Genomic DNA, 16,330 nt, shown 5'->3' with positions numbered 1-16,330 from the left:
TTTCTGCTTCTCCCCACCCTTCTTTTCACGCGGATGTCGTTCGCGTCTATCGTCCTCTATAAGCCCGTGTACGATAACCGTGTGCTGTGTGCTCCGACGAGGCACCACGGCCAAGCAGAATTTAACGGATCCTGCCTTACGTTCTACGACGCAACCACGATTCGCCACGTAACGCGTAAATCGAGCAGGTCATCGTACTCTCGTGTTGCCACCACGCCGGTCCGTTTCGTTGGAAATTTCCGAGTGCGTGCCGCAGCCCTGCCGCGACATCTGCGCGACAGTCCACGGAGACTTCGGTCGCGTCGGTAAGGACGATCTCGCGCATGTCGGTTAATCGCGCGGGCGAATACCACGGCGGGAAAATTCAAGTTGACTTTAGGTTCTCTTTCTTTATTCTTCTCAAACGTTCCACATAACCTTTCCACATTGTCAAGAGGGTTTGATTTTTTTTTTTCTGCGTGTAGTAAACGTAAACGTAAGTGCGAAAATACGAAAATGAAAGCAGCTTTGGCTACGGAGATGGGATTTCCTTATGTTAAACATCGCGAAATTGAAAACAACGTAACGAGTCCCAAAGACATGGAGAGGACGCAAACGAGAGCCAGAGTGTCTCTGTTGTAATTTGGACAGAACGCTGGTTCCGTGCACCTCCTGAAACACAAGTATAGTTTTTTTTACCTGCTCGATACCCAAACCTCACCTCGAAACTGATCAATTTCCTCACCATCTCTCGATAGAAATGACCACCAGGCCTGTAACGACTTTGTCGAGGAAAGTCACGATCGAATAGACGACGGCGCTCCGCTCCGTTCGTGGACCAATTATTTCTGCCGTCACGCTCAATGCTGTGACCATTGTAATCGAGCTTCCACTCCCTATTAGGATCGCGACAATGTATATAATTGCCGTCGAATTGCCACCATATTTGGTAATTACAGCGGAGAGAATTCCAATTAAAGTGCCTAACAAATAACACGCCTGGCGGGAAACAAAAGATCGGTATTATCTTCGCGACGTTCGTCGTTCAACTGTTGCAGTGAAAAGCGCATTTCAGTTAAACGTACACACCTTTGTCCCGCACGACTTGTTGATATACTTCAGCAACAAAGCGGCGACGAACGAGGATAAGTAAGAGACCAACGGAACGGTGGCAAGCGCTTCTTTTCCATTCGCGTCAGTTTCTTCTATGTACAATGGCAAGTACACAGTTGCCAACGTGATGAAGAGTCTGCTGGCTACGTACAGCATGGCTACTCTTAGTAAAATTGACGTACTGACCCAGGAGATTGTCCGATCGTTTTGAGGATTATCGAACAGTCTTCTAGCTTCTTCGACGTTCCCTTTGCGCGGATCGGAATTCTCTAAGAGATTCCCTTTTAAAAATACGTGAAAGAGCACAGTGGCCGCCAGGCCGATGGACGTCAAAGTCAACACGATATTCTAAAAAGAAATGCATAGTCCAGCCTGACGAAATCTAATTAAACTACACAGGTCTAATTTAAACTCACTCTAAATTTATAACTGTCCTGCTCAGCCAATCGCATCATTGCTCCTTCGTTTGTGGGTAGAACTATCCACGTAACGACGAACACCGCGACAGCTGCACCAACTTGAGCGGAATACCTGAATGCCCCATAAAGTTCAAAGTCGCTAAAAATAACGAGAAAAGTTTTTAAAGGGGTGACGATTTTTTTTTTTTTTTAACCTTATTGCAGTTAAATCTGCTCGTGCCAGCAGTGAATCCGTTAACGCCGGAATCATGGACAAGTGTGATATCTGCACAGCTGCCCAGCCAGTTTGAAACACGGCGATGCTGAGGACGTAGACGAGCATGATGCCTGCGTTTGACGGTTTGCTAAAACCACCGAAGATCACTGGAAACGACAGCGTGATCATCACTGAACCGATTATGTGCCAGATCTTCTTCTTCAGATACCGGTCGACCAATATTCCGAAGATTGGTGTCATAAATGCGTCTATGATTTGGCCTTGAAAAGAAAGAGAAAGGAAATCTGTCATGATCCGACGTTCGAAGAAAATTACTTAATTTTGTTTAACACCGTGACTCGTATACTGAACACTCGTTTACCTAAAAGTAAGAGAGCGCCGGCAACGATCGGCTCCAGTAGAGCTACCCTTTGAAAGTAGATGAGGGTATAAGAGAACCACATGGCGGCAGTTAGGTCATTGAAAATATGTCCCAAAGCATAGGCGATTTTCGTCGAGGTGCTTAATTTCCTCTCCAGCAGCGGAGACCGCTCCTCCATGCTTTCCATTCTTGTAAATGCTCGATCGATCACCACCGCACGATTGCAACACCTTTGAAGGTAATTTCGATTTGCTCCTGTTTCAAGTGAATACGTTGCGATCGTACAGAGAGCTCTTCATCCTACAAACTCACGTTCGAAGAAAGTACAGTTTGGTTTATTTTCGTCCTGAACTAAACTTACATGTGCCTGCGTAATTGATTACAATCGATATTGCGATTAGCTCGAAGGAGACAGGCACGGCAAATAATAATACAATGTGTGACTCAACGGGTGTACGTTACACGACACCTACAATTATATTCTTTTCCTAGCGATGAAACGTGATAATTTTGCTTGTACGACGAGAACGGACACGCTGTATAGAGAGAAACGCGTGGAAACACAATTCGTAACTCTGTATTATCTGCAAGTGTACATGTATTGCAATACAATTTCACATTTGCAATTACACGTTATCTTCGGGAGGTGCAGTTTCGTCGAACGCTCTTCGAATCTTAATTGTTTGCAACGTCCTTCAAACGACAAAAGCTTCCATCCTCGAGCTAAAATTCACATTCGCTTGCTTTCATTCAAGCGTTGATCTATCTAATACCCGGTTCGCGACAACGCCGCGAGCCATAGGACGCTCATGAATATCCAAACTCAGCAATATCCGACCGGCGTCCGCAGTCTGTCGTCAGTAATCGTTTCGACGCAGCAAAAATCGCGGCACGACTGATTTTTTCCACGGAGACGAAATATTTTTGAAAAAAAAAGTGTGGTTTCGATCACCAGGTCTTCCTTTCACCCGCGACGATCAGTCCGTCGCCACGATTTCCGTTTAAGGCTGTGCACTTGAAAGGAACGCGCGACGAAAGCTTGTTAGCCGATCGATCGACCGCAAGAAACTCGGATACGTTATCTTTGTTCAGGAGCGTGGAGTCATTGACAAATCGTAGTAGAAATGCCCACGATATACATGTCACACACCGTATCGAATTCCACGACGTATCGCTACCGGATGAGATCGTATTTGTTTTTCTCCCGATTATTACCTCTTTCGTTTTTCCGACGCGTATCGATCGTTTAAATCGCGTCGAGCGAATGCTACACGCTGTACAGAACACTGTGACAGAATCTTAAAAGGATCGCGCACTCGTGGACGGAGGGATCGCGTTTAGAAGCAAGCGTGATTTATCGGTACGTATCAATCTTCGAAACGTGCGACGTCGAGCCGGTTCTTCTTGTCCACGGGCATTCTCGTTGGCGACCGCGAGCGAAACACGACCGCGACTTTCCGCGACGTAACCACCTGAGCGACTGAACTTTCAAACGCGCGCTGTTTCCCGCTTTACGGGCCGGGGATTATCGTTAAATCGACGACGCGACGGCTCGATTACAACGGCACGCTACCACTTTCCGATAGCTGTAATCTTATCGGGCAGAAAAAAAAAATCACTCGCGAGACTGTGAATGGTAGTGTTTGGTCGCAATTTCAGCCAGAGATCGAAAAATCGAAAGAGGATTGCGAACTGAATACACATTTCTGTTCATGAGTCGCGATAATTAATTAAAAAAAAAAAAAAGAAAAAAAACATCTAATAATCGTGACATCGAAAAATAAAACTACTGAAACTGAAAAATTGGACAAAATCATTGTTGCAATTTTATGTCAAAAGTTAAAATGAAGATTCTGTTATCTTCTATGGGGCAATTATATACGTGAGAGAGAATGAATGTCGATGCGTTAATTTCGTTAAGAAGATGCAACCAGACTAGCCGAGATGTTCCACGGTGGACGACGTGTATCTGTTCGGTGTGTAGTCGTAATTAATGCACGTGTAGCACGTATATGGGGAGTGTAAAAATGTCCCCTAGCTAGACAGGAAAGGCTGTGTAATTCAACCTCGCTAGAGAGAAACGCGAACAAGAGCGCGCGTAGAGAAATCGATACCGGACAAGTTCTTGTACGGTCTCTCAGTTAGACGATCTTGCAGAGTGTGTATGTACACGTTCTGAGAGAGTTCATTCACCGGCGAGCGTTCAACACGGCTAACGAGAACCACTTAAATTAAGTTGATGTTGAAACACATGAACAAATGAAATGTACCTGAAATGAATTGTACAAATGAAATGTATCTAGTTTGTGTTTTTTCTTCACGACTGTTCTTTGTTTGTAGACCATTTTTTACAAAATTATATTTATTTCGAACAAACTTACACAATTTTGACGACTGGATATATTCGATTTAACGTTTAGATACACGTTTTAGTTTTTATATTCTCAGAATTGATTTCTTCCCTTTTTTTTTTTCAACTACTTTATTGTATATCTGAGTATATTTGTATTATTATAAATATAATATAACGAACACTTTTTTCGCTTTTCTTTTTTCTATAAAAATCGTTATGTTCTACATGGTTTCGTTTAATTGAGAATAACGTAGAACATGCTCGAGTATTTCAAATTCACCTTTGAAACAAATGGATCTGTGATCAATAAATGCCCGCCTAAGAAAATATAACAAATAACATCTCCAATATGTTACGATAAAAATAGAATAACGAGTTTTACAATACCAATACCCATATGCATATATATAGAATACTTAGGCATATTTGTTACGGCGAATATATTTGAGAAACGTTTCAAGACTTTTATTATAATCACACGTATTAGTACGTATGCATTATTGACAACGTGTAAATCAGGCTGGTCGATGGAACACGTAGAAGATCCTATATGAGTGTTGATATGATAACGTTTGTTTACAATGTCGCATTTTAGTCGCGTTATGACTTCCTTCTTTCAGAAGCAGCGTATTCGGTACCCTCAAACTGCCTCAAATGAATCTGTAAATACATTTTTACTCAATAATGTGAATCGTGTCAATCATACAAGTAACGATCAGCCACGCTTACCTGCAAATGTAAATTCACTTCTGCCGCCCGACTTAAATACGGGAAATTTCCGCCACTTTTTAAATGGGCCAACTTGGCATTCGGATAACACTTGTATACTTCCTCTCTCACTGAATTCGACAACGCATACTCGTCAAAAACGTCTATAATCGTAATGGGCAAGTGGCACATTTTCTGCGGCTGGACGTAACAATTGACGCAATTCATCGTTAATCGAGAGGCCAACTCCGGCTGTGTCAAACTTTCCAACTGTGAACAAAAATGACATGTTTACATTGAGATGATTGTAAGCAAATGATTTGTAAGCAAGATCAAACAATTAAAGATGTAATATACACAATAGCGAGTAAAAAATTTCCATGAACATACGTACTCTCTCTACCATAAAATCAATCGCTTCTACGATCTCTCCGTCGACTTTGTCCGCCACAAAATTTCCCATTAGCATCTTTTTCAATACCAACGACGGCAGTATCCAAAAGCTATTGATTTGAATTTTTGTAACAGTTACAAGCAAAATATGCGAGATAACGTATCGCGGTTTGTCGTGCTTATCTCGAGGCATGCAAGAAACAAACGACGATAAGAGTCGTCGATAAATTCATTTGAGTTTACGTTAGGTCGTTAAATAGTAGCTGGCAATTACGCAGAGATACAACGTACTTACACCCCCGCCGATTCGTTGTAACTGAATACCGAGGTGTCTGTAAACGAATTGCAAAGGACCAACGACACAACTCTGGGACAGTGAGCATTTACCTCCGTGAATTTTTGTGCCAGAAATCCACCTAAAAGCAAAACACCTCGTTTACGTTTCCCCGTACGTACATCCCATTGTCGCGTTTGATATTGAGTTTCGTTCGTACGTTCTGACCTAATGAGGCGCCAAAAATGTGCACCTTATCTAACTCCATGTAATCCAGGAGTTTTCTGAATCCATCGCACCACTCCTTGACGTTCCAATACACGGGCGACTCGGCCTGAAACGTGACTTTATTTGAAACTGATCGATCCACAATGAATCTCAATGTAACTTGCAAAACTTACCGATATGATTCTGTATCCTTTGGCTGCTAAACCCAACACCTGTTTAAAAAAGACATCGGCCGTTCCACTAACCGGCGGAAGACACACGAGCGGACACTTGATGGTTTTTGGACTAGAATCGTACACTTTCCATCCCTGAAAACAAACGATCGTCATTTTTGTCAACAACTGGAACGTTCCTCATTAAATGTTTAACAAATGTAGAAGGAAACAACGTTCTCAGTTTGCGAATGTAATACTCCCATACGTAAAAAATACTGGATATCTATTATATTACCGTTGCAATTTGTATTTACGATTACGTACCTTGGTGCCATCGGCGTCGACGACAATCTTCCTCAGCGGGACAGAGCTACGAAAGCTTAAATATTCCTGTGAACGGGACAGCTCGCTCGAACACGACATTTTCTACGTCGCACCGTAGTCGAACTACGTTGTTTCTGCTTATCGTTGCAAGGCTGCTTACGTTCACGGTTGCCGATATCTGTAAAAGTATATCGAGGAAAAAGGACTTTGAACTAACAGGGTAATTCGATTTTTGAATGACGACAATACAAACAACGACTGACAGGGTTTTTGAAGTTACTGCCGGAGCCGGAATAAGTAATGGTTACAATCATATTTAACGTCGAAATAAACCTACCTCAAGACCAGGTTACGACTCGGACGAATCTTCTTCTATTGTTGCTCGTAGTAAGCATCCTTAATAAGTTAAGGTTACTACGAAGAAGGTCAGATCACTTCAACCACACTTGTTTGCGAGCGTATGTCGATATTATCGTTCCGTTTACACCTTCCTCTTTCGAGCATTGTCGTCCTCTGTCTTTCTTATTCTTCCCATGGGTTTTGTTATATCTGTCCGAACTCCAGCGCGCATGCGCAAGGCCTGTCACGTTTCGTCGGTACAGCTGTACTTCGACTTTATCATTGACTAACGGTAGGTAAATGAGTTTGCAAAATTATTACGCTACACCAAAAATGTACTGTCTAAATATAAGAAAGTTTATAAACTAATTGTGGAAAGGTCATTACATTCCCAACCTATAATAATGACACGTGCAATAATTAATAATTATTTTTATTCGAAAATATGCAAAACTTATTATTCCGGCTCTTAATCTTAAAATTCACAAACAATTTTGATTCGTAACGTTGAATATGCTTTGTAATTGAGTAGAATTTGTAAATCTTTATTTCTTACTAATTGTGCGTTTTATAGATCAAATGTACCGCTGGGGGAAAGTCGAGAGTCTAACATGAAAGATATTTTATATAATCGTAAAAGTTTATAAATTAATCCGCTCAATGAGTTTTTTTTTCTTCGTAAATGAAAATTTAGCCGATTCATGGACATTAAAATGCTAGCGCCGTGTAGCGGTGAAACGATGAAACTAATTGCTGTCTTTGTCCATCGCACACTATTGTGCTCTTTGTTTATAGATGGTGCTGCCATCTAAGAACCTCTCAACTCTGACTGGAACTAAAAGAATGAAATGGAAAAATCCGATAGATGGCAGTACGTTCTTGCTTCTTCCGCTTAATTCTACACTGTATGACAAAGATGACAACACATTGCTTGTTTATAGAAAAGGATGGCAATAGAAAAGGATATACACGTCGCGTGTTAGACAAGGACAACAACAATCTACAGCGAGGACAGCAATAACAATTAGTTCCATCGTTTCACCGCTACGCGTCACTAGCATTTCAATGTCCATAAATCGATCAAATTTTCATTTACGAAAGTAACTAATTAACAAGATTAATTTATAAATTTTTATAATTCTGTCTTTCTAATTAGCACCCCAACATTATTTCTTGATACATTTTATATAATTTGAGCTCTGTACTGCGCATGTAACAATGAAATATATAAAGATTTGTAGTGTACGTATTTCATATACAAGCGGCATTATCGTAATTGTATAGAGAAGATTGTCTCGTTAAGAATGATTCAAAAACGACCTTATCCACTTTAAACTTTCTGATAGAGCTTTATCTGAAAAGTAAACTTTTACTTACAGTTTGTGTTCAGAAATTGGAAAGAATATTATTTACATTTCAGTTATGAATTATAACTGAGCTGCAACATTTTATGATATAAAGTTATATCGCTATCGATAACATTTATCGTAAACATATTCCATAAATCATTCTCAGTTCGCCACGTTATTCATGATGAAAATTTATGCCTCCGTTACTAGACGATAAATAGTCGGAATAAAACGAAACTGTATACGCATGTAACTATTGCCGATTATCGATAATCCATTGTAAACCTCAATATGAGGATATATATCGTTATTTCACGTGAGACATATTTTTAAATAATTTTTTATGAGTAGGTACATAATTCATTAGTCCAGTTCAAACATCGCTTGTCATTCTTTATATATTCCATGCAGAAAATCGTACGAGCATTTTATCAATAAAACTTTATCTAGACTGTAATTATACGTCTGAATAAATAGACGGAAAAAAATGTTATCGAGCATGCAACGCCGGTTACCGTTTTTCTTCGACAATTTCGTGCTAAGCATTTGTGCACCGACAATTCGCGCGGATAATCGTGACAAATATTTACAGAAAGACCGCAAAGGAGGGTCATAACCACCAACTTACGTAGGAGAGTAGCGTATCAGGTCGCTTTATCATCGTGCTCGTGGGTGTTCGATGTACACCAACTGTAAGATTAACGATTCTCCCAGTTCCGTGATACATGTTACACAAAAGCCAAGGATATTCGCCGACCAATTTCCTGTTTCTACTTTTCGCTGCAGCGAAATATATCTCAGGCCTCGGAATATTTCAATCGCCGAGAAGGACAATTTATTAATCTCTTGCCACGCTTCTCAAATCAAACATACCTGTCAACTTTTATTTCACTCCTCGCTAGTTTCTCTTCTGCGCGTCGCAGTTTTCATTCTATTGTGTCAAAGAAGAATTTTTCTTCCGTATAAACGCCTATCCTAATAACTATCCTCGTGACAGAATAGAAACGTAATAATTTGAATTCTTTCCGGCGAATAAAGTATGAAAAAAAAAAAAAAGAAAAGAAAGAAAGATTATCGCCGAACGTTAACGATAGAAAATTAATCGCGCAGGATGGGGACAAACGACGACGCAGAGAACTTTTATTTCAATTCGATAAGGTTTACGCTTGTTAAACGATCGACGGTATAATTAACGGCAATTCATTCGGCTACGATACGATGCACGGCCGGGTATCGCGAGCATTTATCAGTCGCGATTAATCTAAACTTTCCGCAGTCACGAATGCAAAAAACGCTCGGCAAGGTTTACATTGGCAGAGGCTCTCGAGTCATTAATAACCGATACCGAGAGAACTTCGTTGCTGTCCCGCGTTAATTCGACGTATCGAATCGAACGACACACCGACGCTCGTTAATCTTCTTCCCCAATCCGTCACTCGAAGCGATTTATTTAAGGAACGAACGAGTACGCGCGTACGCATCCACGTACACCTATACATTGTCTCTCTTTCCTATCCTCTTTTTCTCTTTCCCCTTCTTTATCAGACTTCTTTATTCACGTCGCGTAAAAGCAACCGCTCCGGCTTAAACTTAATTAATGCGTGGCGTATCATGGCACGTTTAGAGGCTCGTGAAATACACAGGGTGGTACAAGCGGGAACGTGGTGATTCTACATGAAAAACTGAATAAAAAATATAGAACGAAATTTTCTCAGACGAAGCTTCGTTTCCGAGAAAAATAGCTTTGAATGTTTATCGAGTAACTGCGTGCACTTGATCAAGATTCAACTGAATTATTCGAAGACATTCCTCTTGAAATTCGAAGAAATTTACTTTACCAACAAGATGGAGTGCCATCGCATTTCTAAAACTATTTCGAAAACTACCAATATTGAATATTGGCCGCAATGGAAGAATACCTTGACCACAACGATCTCCGGACCTGTCACCGCTGGATTTTTACTTATGGGGTCATGTTAAATCTATGGTGTATGTATTCCAGTGACATGGCGAACGTTGAACAATTAAAAGAGAAAATTATCATGGCGTTTGCAACATTGAAACTACGAAATGACACGTTAGAAAATGTTCGTAGAAACGCAAGAAGTGCATGCAACAACGTGGACATCACTATCAACAATTTTTAAACTAAAAAAAAAAAATTGGTGAAAAGTAGACATTCTGTGCCCTCGCGTACGAACATTGGGAATGTTTGCAAATGTTAATAGAGACGATGAATCTTGCATACTCGCGTACTCGATAAACTTTCAAAGCCACTTTTCTAGGCAAACAAAGCTTCGTATGAAAAAATGTTATTCTATATTTTTTATTCAATTTTTCGTGTAGAATACCATCAGTTACACTCTGTACCGGACGATTTCCTCCTCATCTTCGCTAGAAATTTCACCAGATGAGGATCAGATGCGAACTCAGGCACAAGAACCTTCGACGACGCAGCGAAGAAAGCGTGAAATATCGATGGACTGAATGGCATTGTAAATCAACACATTTTGACAATTTGGCACTTCTTTGGTTCCACAGATAATGTGAGCTAGGTAATATTTGAAGTTAGAGAGGAATATTTCTGATAGTTTTATTGGGAAGGACGTGGACGAACAGGGAACAAAAGTGTTTCCTTTCTTAAATTCAAGAAACACTTGAATGACTGGCCTGCTATCGCTGTTACTGGAAAGTTAAACTGCACTCTAGATTTTAGAACACAGCTATAAATACCTGTAATAAAGCGCACGATCATTAATCTTCGACGGTAATTTCGGTTTGCAGTGGCGACATTCGCCGTCTCCTTTGCTCTCCATTCGGTTCCCTCGACGTCATCCTCGGCATCCCTTTCGTTGGTGGCTCGGTGCGCGGAGCGGGCGCCCGCTATCCTGCTCGTTCTCGCGCTTCCTAGGATAATTAATGATCCTAAAAGCGATCTACTCACGGTTGTCTCGTTTTAGGGCAATCTTTCTCCGTCTTGCGAGCCATCGCCTCCGCTGCCTCTCGTTTCGCTTTTCTCCCCTGCTCCTCTTCTCACTCTCTCTCTCTCTCTCTCTCTTCTGTTACACGTCCGGAACTTGGTCGAATTGTTATTTGCCTCTCACGAGTCGATCTTTAATCGTCCTGCACGAAAAGTGTCGGGAGAGGTGTGCTGCGTTCGTTAAAATCGCGAGGATGCTTCCACTACTGACAAACGCCTTTTTTCTTTTTTCTTTCTTTTTTTTTTTTGTTTTCTTTTCCGCACCTATTCAGATGGAAACGCGAAGTTTGTCTCCATTAATAACTATTTCTTATCACGTTCAACGGACGGATTATGGAGCGTTTTGCAAAGTGGCGCGGTGTTTTTAAATTCGTTTCACACAGCGGCGCTATTGTTCGAGTTTCCCATCTTCGAGATGTAGATCTGCCGCGTCGAGATTAGCAGCACGGCCGAAGGAGTTGGGGAACGCGAAGGAATTAGCATAGAGAGAGAGAGAGAGAGAGAGAGAGACCAGGTGACGTCTTCTGTTCGACAACCGTCGATCTCTAATTATCTGGAAACAGGGAACCTGAGAGTGGCTCCTCTCCCTTCTTTGCTCGATAATCAACGAATATTTTCATGACAATCGAGATGTGCCTGACGAGAGAGGAAGAGCCGAGAGAGACGTTGGACCGGGCATTATCTCACCTTTGGTTAATTCCTTCGACGCACGGTTCCTCTCGCTCGCAGACTCCCGAGATCCATCCGTTTCTTCGTTTCACTCTCGCACGTGCCGCGTCTTGTCTTCTCTCGTCTATCTTCCTGGCCATCGGTTGAATACGGAAGCGACGAAAGCTGGAATTTCCGGTTGATTCGGCACGCTAACGATGGGGTGGTTCAACACCCCGTAGCGAGCACGAACACTTACGCGACGATCCCCCCATTGTCAACCTTTTGCCGCAATCTGCTCGCCGATTTGCACAATAATGGACACGCACCGGCGAACAGCAAATTAGCGGAGAGAATCCGTTGAATCGTTCTCGCGTCTGGCGACGTGCGTTTCGATCGCGGTGGATGCGACTCCTTCCTCGGATCGTTTTTCCATCCGATCGTTTCTCGGCGGCCTGAGAAAGAGAACAAGCAGGATAAAAGCAAATATAAACGAATTGATTCGAGTTCAATCGAATCGATCGCCACGCAACGTAATAACAGAGCCAGATCGTTTGCATTATTCCAACGATCGGGAATTGCCGTCTGCGCGCGATTTCGCAATTTTTTTTCTTTTTTTTTTTTTTGTTTTGGCGCAAGCATAACCGATTGCCCAATCCGCATCTCTCGAATGTCGAGTAAAACTGCGAACGTGCTGGCGTGGTCCGACGTTCGATGTGTGATTCATTCGCGGACGAAAAAACAGCGATTGCTGTTCGTACAATTGAGCATCACCGTCCCAGATTCCCGTCGGCCGATTCTACGAACGAAACGTCTTCCCATCCTGGGGATATCCGTTCTTGCATCAATATTTAATCGTGGCTAACAAGATGGCGGTGGTATGCACGCCACCCAGATGGGCTATAAAATGCGCGAGGAGGCCCCGTAATAGTTAACTTACGTTCTCGGTACATCCTTGTGCGGCCAGGCTGGCGCATGTGTGCGTGCGTGTGTGTGTGTGTTAGTGTCTCGACGACGACGACACAAGCGCGTCCAGATATGCCGTGAAAAGAGACAGAATCAACGGGCGGGAAAGAGGAGAAGAGAGCTCATGAAGCGCACGGAGACCGAGGAAAGAGCCCGAGACGGATTTTTTAAAAGACGAAACGGAGGAAGAAAGAACAAACAGTTGGACCCCGGTGGGTAGACGCAGGCCTGAGAATTGTCAATCGAAGGTGCCAAGAAACGAGAAAATGTCCCGCGGCGCGGCTTCTCAAACATCCTTCCTGTGTCAGAGGCCGCGAATGTCCCCGCAGCCGATCGAGCTTATTCGCATGGTGTGTCTCAGTGTGTTGCCGACTAACTCTGTATTTATAAAAAATTTTCAACGGTTTAGATGAGCAGATACGATAAAGTACTTAAGTGGAACAAACCTTCGACGATCGTTGGAAAATTTTGAAGGGTAATTAATTTTCGAAACATCTCGACCGGCGTATTTACAGAGGACGAGCGAAAACCATTGAGATTTAATTCCAGGGAGCCCCAGCTTAGGCCTGCAGCCCTTCGGCTAATGTTCTTAAGGATTCCAAAAATACGATGAAAGTTACTACCCTCACGGCCCAGTTTAGTTTAGTCTTCCTGCCGCAATTTTTCGATTACGGCGCGAACATACGGGCGGACACACGTGCGCTTATTACCTACGTACAATGCATAATTATACTCGTCTCTTTTGTGAGACAATAACACTTTGACCGACAATAACATACGTGGATAAAACGAATTTTTATAATTCGACCGTACTTTTTTTGTTTTGACGAGCGACGGAAAGTTTGTCAATCCCTGGAAAGATGTCGATTCGTGTGGTAGTAATACTTTTCCGAATAACGGAACATTTGTAGACGACGAAATACAATTTGACACGGTTGTCGTAAATTCTTTATCTCAAGAAACCGTACCTTCAATCTGTACATAAAATAATACAAAGTTAAATCTAAAGATTTAAGATTGATCACGTTACTTACAACTGACAACTGAACAATGGCAAAGTGACCAGGAGGTAGAGGCGTGCACGTGATGATTTGGATTTCCGTTGAAGAAGCTTTCCTATGATTTCAAAAATCGTAACGGTCAAATTTGGAATGAGCGAGGTTAACACGAACCATGAAGATCCGTTGGCAGACCTTCCGAGAAATCTTAACGAACAATGACCACCTACCGACTCGGAAATTCGATGGTCAAACCGTTTCCACTTATAACGATCGATGCTTTTAGCGATGTCCTCACTTTCCAAACGCTCCTACAGTTTTTGTTTTCAATTAAATTCTGCGAACTTTTATACCTACGAGGAACTATAGCAACAATATCTGCATAGACAAGCATCTTTGGTATAAGTTATATTTTCTTCTTGATTTTAAGTGGAGAAGATATCGCATCTCTGATCGGTCCCTCGACATAGTCTAATCAAACCGAGAGTAATCGCAAATCAAAGGACTAAAAAAGCACATCGTCCATCCACTGTGTACAATTATCTCGTGATTGGTCCACAGGGGCGGAATTTAACTGTGGCTCGCCTCGTCCCAGAAGATCCATATGCTCTTATAAAAAATCGCGTTTGTAAATCATAAAATTCCCAGTTTCACACGCTACACACATCGGCCGGCCCTTCTCCCTTTCGTCTTTCGTCTTTCTGGCCGGCGGTAGGGGGGGTAGCCCTTCATCCGCGGGCTGCAATTACCTGCAATTTGTACTACGAGCTCCGTATACGCCATCTTGCCTGTATGTGTGACGCGCAGCGCATGCAGATGCGCGTACTACGAACGCGCGGCAGCAGCCGCGAGAAAGACCGGCAAGCGAGACGAAGCTGAAAGAGGAGAAGCCCGAAAGAGGAGAAAGGACGAGCTACGTATTTAGAGAAGAAGAAGAAGAAAGCAGAGTGAAACAGGTTAAAGCGAGAAGGAATTAGAGGGTGGATGTTCCGCAGAGACGTTGCTCGCCAAGATACCGTAACTACCGTGCCACTCTCGTTACGTTTTTACTCGATTCCCACTCACTCGTGCTCGTTTATTCTCTACTCTGTCGCTTTCCTGTTTTCTTTTCTCTTTTCTTCTTTCAATCGACATCTGAAAAAGGAGCAGAAAAATTGGCGAATAAAATGGCATGCAATAAATAAACACAACTGACACGCAATAAATACAAACAATAGGGATGTTAACTGCTCGACGAAACGATCTAAAATTTAATACCATTTACCGGTAGACGAATGGGTAGCCCTCTCTCTCCCTCCTTCCAACCGTTTCTCTCCTTTACTGGCGCACTCGCCGACCTCCTCCTGCGCGATCACCGACGTCCCGCATGGTTTACCACGATACGTCGTGTATTACGAAGGAAGACACTTGCGATACTCTTGTCAGCTTACGGCGCTGTGTCTTGCCAACAACGTACGAGTTGCTTGTCGCTCGTGGGAACGATTCCCTTCGGCATTCAAACGCCCAGGTCGAACGTTCTATGTTTTCCTAACTTTCCATCCATGTTGGCGAACGCTCGCTGCACTGAAAACATGCGATCGATTTTGTTTTTTTTTTTTACTTTCGTATGAATTACAGAATTCGGAAAGACAGCAAGGCGCAGATCGAAAGATATAAAAAGTTATGGGAAAATCAAAACTTTAAGAACGAAGACGTTCGTTGTAATTCGTTGTAATTCGGTATAAACGAATTTGGGTTAGGTTAGGTTAGGTCGAATAACTGGACAAATGGATATTTGTGCGTGAATAGGAAGGGAGGAGATTTTTGACGCAGATTCGTCTATACAATATTATGTTGCACATTTATGGTCGATTTCGCGTACAAAATACGCGTTTCACGAAAATTCTCGAGAAATCACGATTGTTTCACAGAGTGCCGCGTGGTAATCAGCCTACACCTTTTCCTGGAAACATTGTTTTTATCGCGAGACACGATCTGTTGAGAGGCCTAATAAAGAAGCAAGTAGATGTCGTGACCGACATTTTTCGTAACGCGGTATCGCGAAATAGGATCGTTGCAATCATGGTCAATTAGCAGTGCGATTCTTGCACCGTGGTATCCCCGATGGAACATGATACCGGTATGAAAACGCAAGGCTAATCGAGAACGGAGGAACGTTTCCATCGAGTGCCCTGAGCGATCAGGGCGCTAGGCGAGTTAACGAGCGTGCAGGAAAATAAAGGGAAATATAGACGTCATCCGGAGCGTAGACATGGCTGACGATCGTTATCGTTCAATCACGGTAATTGCGACCCGCGCTCGGTAATTGAATTCGTCGCTGGAAGAGCCAATGGACGAGGCAATTATTTATTATTGAAAATTGGCGTAAAGATTTTCGCGGAAGGAGGCCGTAGCTGCACGTCGTATAAGTCTGGTAGTGCGAGTCGATCCCCGGGATGAAACGGAAGTGGAAACGCGCGACCGCGGGGCCGAAAATCTCCGTCGTCCACGCTCGAGTTGACTGCGCAAGGGTCGTTATCCCGAGGA

The 16,330-nt window shown here is 42.7% G+C and overlaps 2 protein-coding genes across 3 annotated transcripts; both read right to left on the bottom strand.

Moving 5' to 3' along the window:
- Positions 1-376: 376 nt before the first annotated feature.
- LOC122532335 (major facilitator superfamily domain-containing protein 12-like) lies at positions 377-3,753 on the bottom strand. The gene is made up of 6 exons (XM_043661034.1): positions 2,090-3,753; positions 1,706-1,988; positions 1,509-1,623; positions 1,069-1,440; positions 725-978; positions 377-651 (listed from the first exon to the last, which is right to left on the bottom strand). Exons 1-6 carry the CDS (start codon positions 2,274-2,276, stop codon positions 531-533), a joined length of 1,332 nt encoding a protein of 443 aa, XP_043516969.1. The 5' UTR covers positions 2,277-3,753; the 3' UTR covers positions 377-530.
- Positions 3,754-4,885: 1,132 nt separating this feature from the next.
- On the bottom strand, positions 4,886-15,380 carry LOC122532336 (maspardin-like). 2 transcript variants are annotated; one of them, XM_043661035.1, is made up of 8 exons: positions 6,862-7,073; positions 6,525-6,702; positions 6,219-6,353; positions 6,046-6,151; positions 5,839-5,959; positions 5,545-5,653; positions 5,172-5,420; positions 4,886-5,102 (listed from the first exon to the last, which is right to left on the bottom strand). In XM_043661035.1, the coding sequence occupies exons 2-8, from the start codon at positions 6,621-6,623 to the stop codon at positions 5,043-5,045; spliced, it is 879 nt and encodes a 292-aa protein (XP_043516970.1). In that variant the 5' UTR covers positions 6,624-6,702; positions 6,862-7,073; the 3' UTR covers positions 4,886-5,042. The 2 variants fall into 2 exon arrangements, with proteins under 2 accessions (XP_043516970.1, XP_043516971.1); XM_043661036.1 differs by lacking the exons at positions 6,525-6,702; positions 6,862-7,073 and adding an exon at positions 15,376-15,380 and having other exon boundaries at positions 6,219-6,386.
- Positions 15,381-16,330: the final 950 nt, after the last annotated feature.

Source organism: Frieseomelitta varia, unplaced genomic scaffold (genome assembly GCF_011392965.1).
Source record: "Frieseomelitta varia isolate USP_RPSP 00005682 unplaced genomic scaffold, Fvar_1.2 scaffold_448, whole genome shotgun sequence".
NCBI lineage: Eukaryota > Metazoa > Arthropoda > Insecta > Hymenoptera > Apidae > Frieseomelitta > Frieseomelitta varia.
This window is presented reverse-complemented; position numbering and strand designations above follow the sequence as displayed.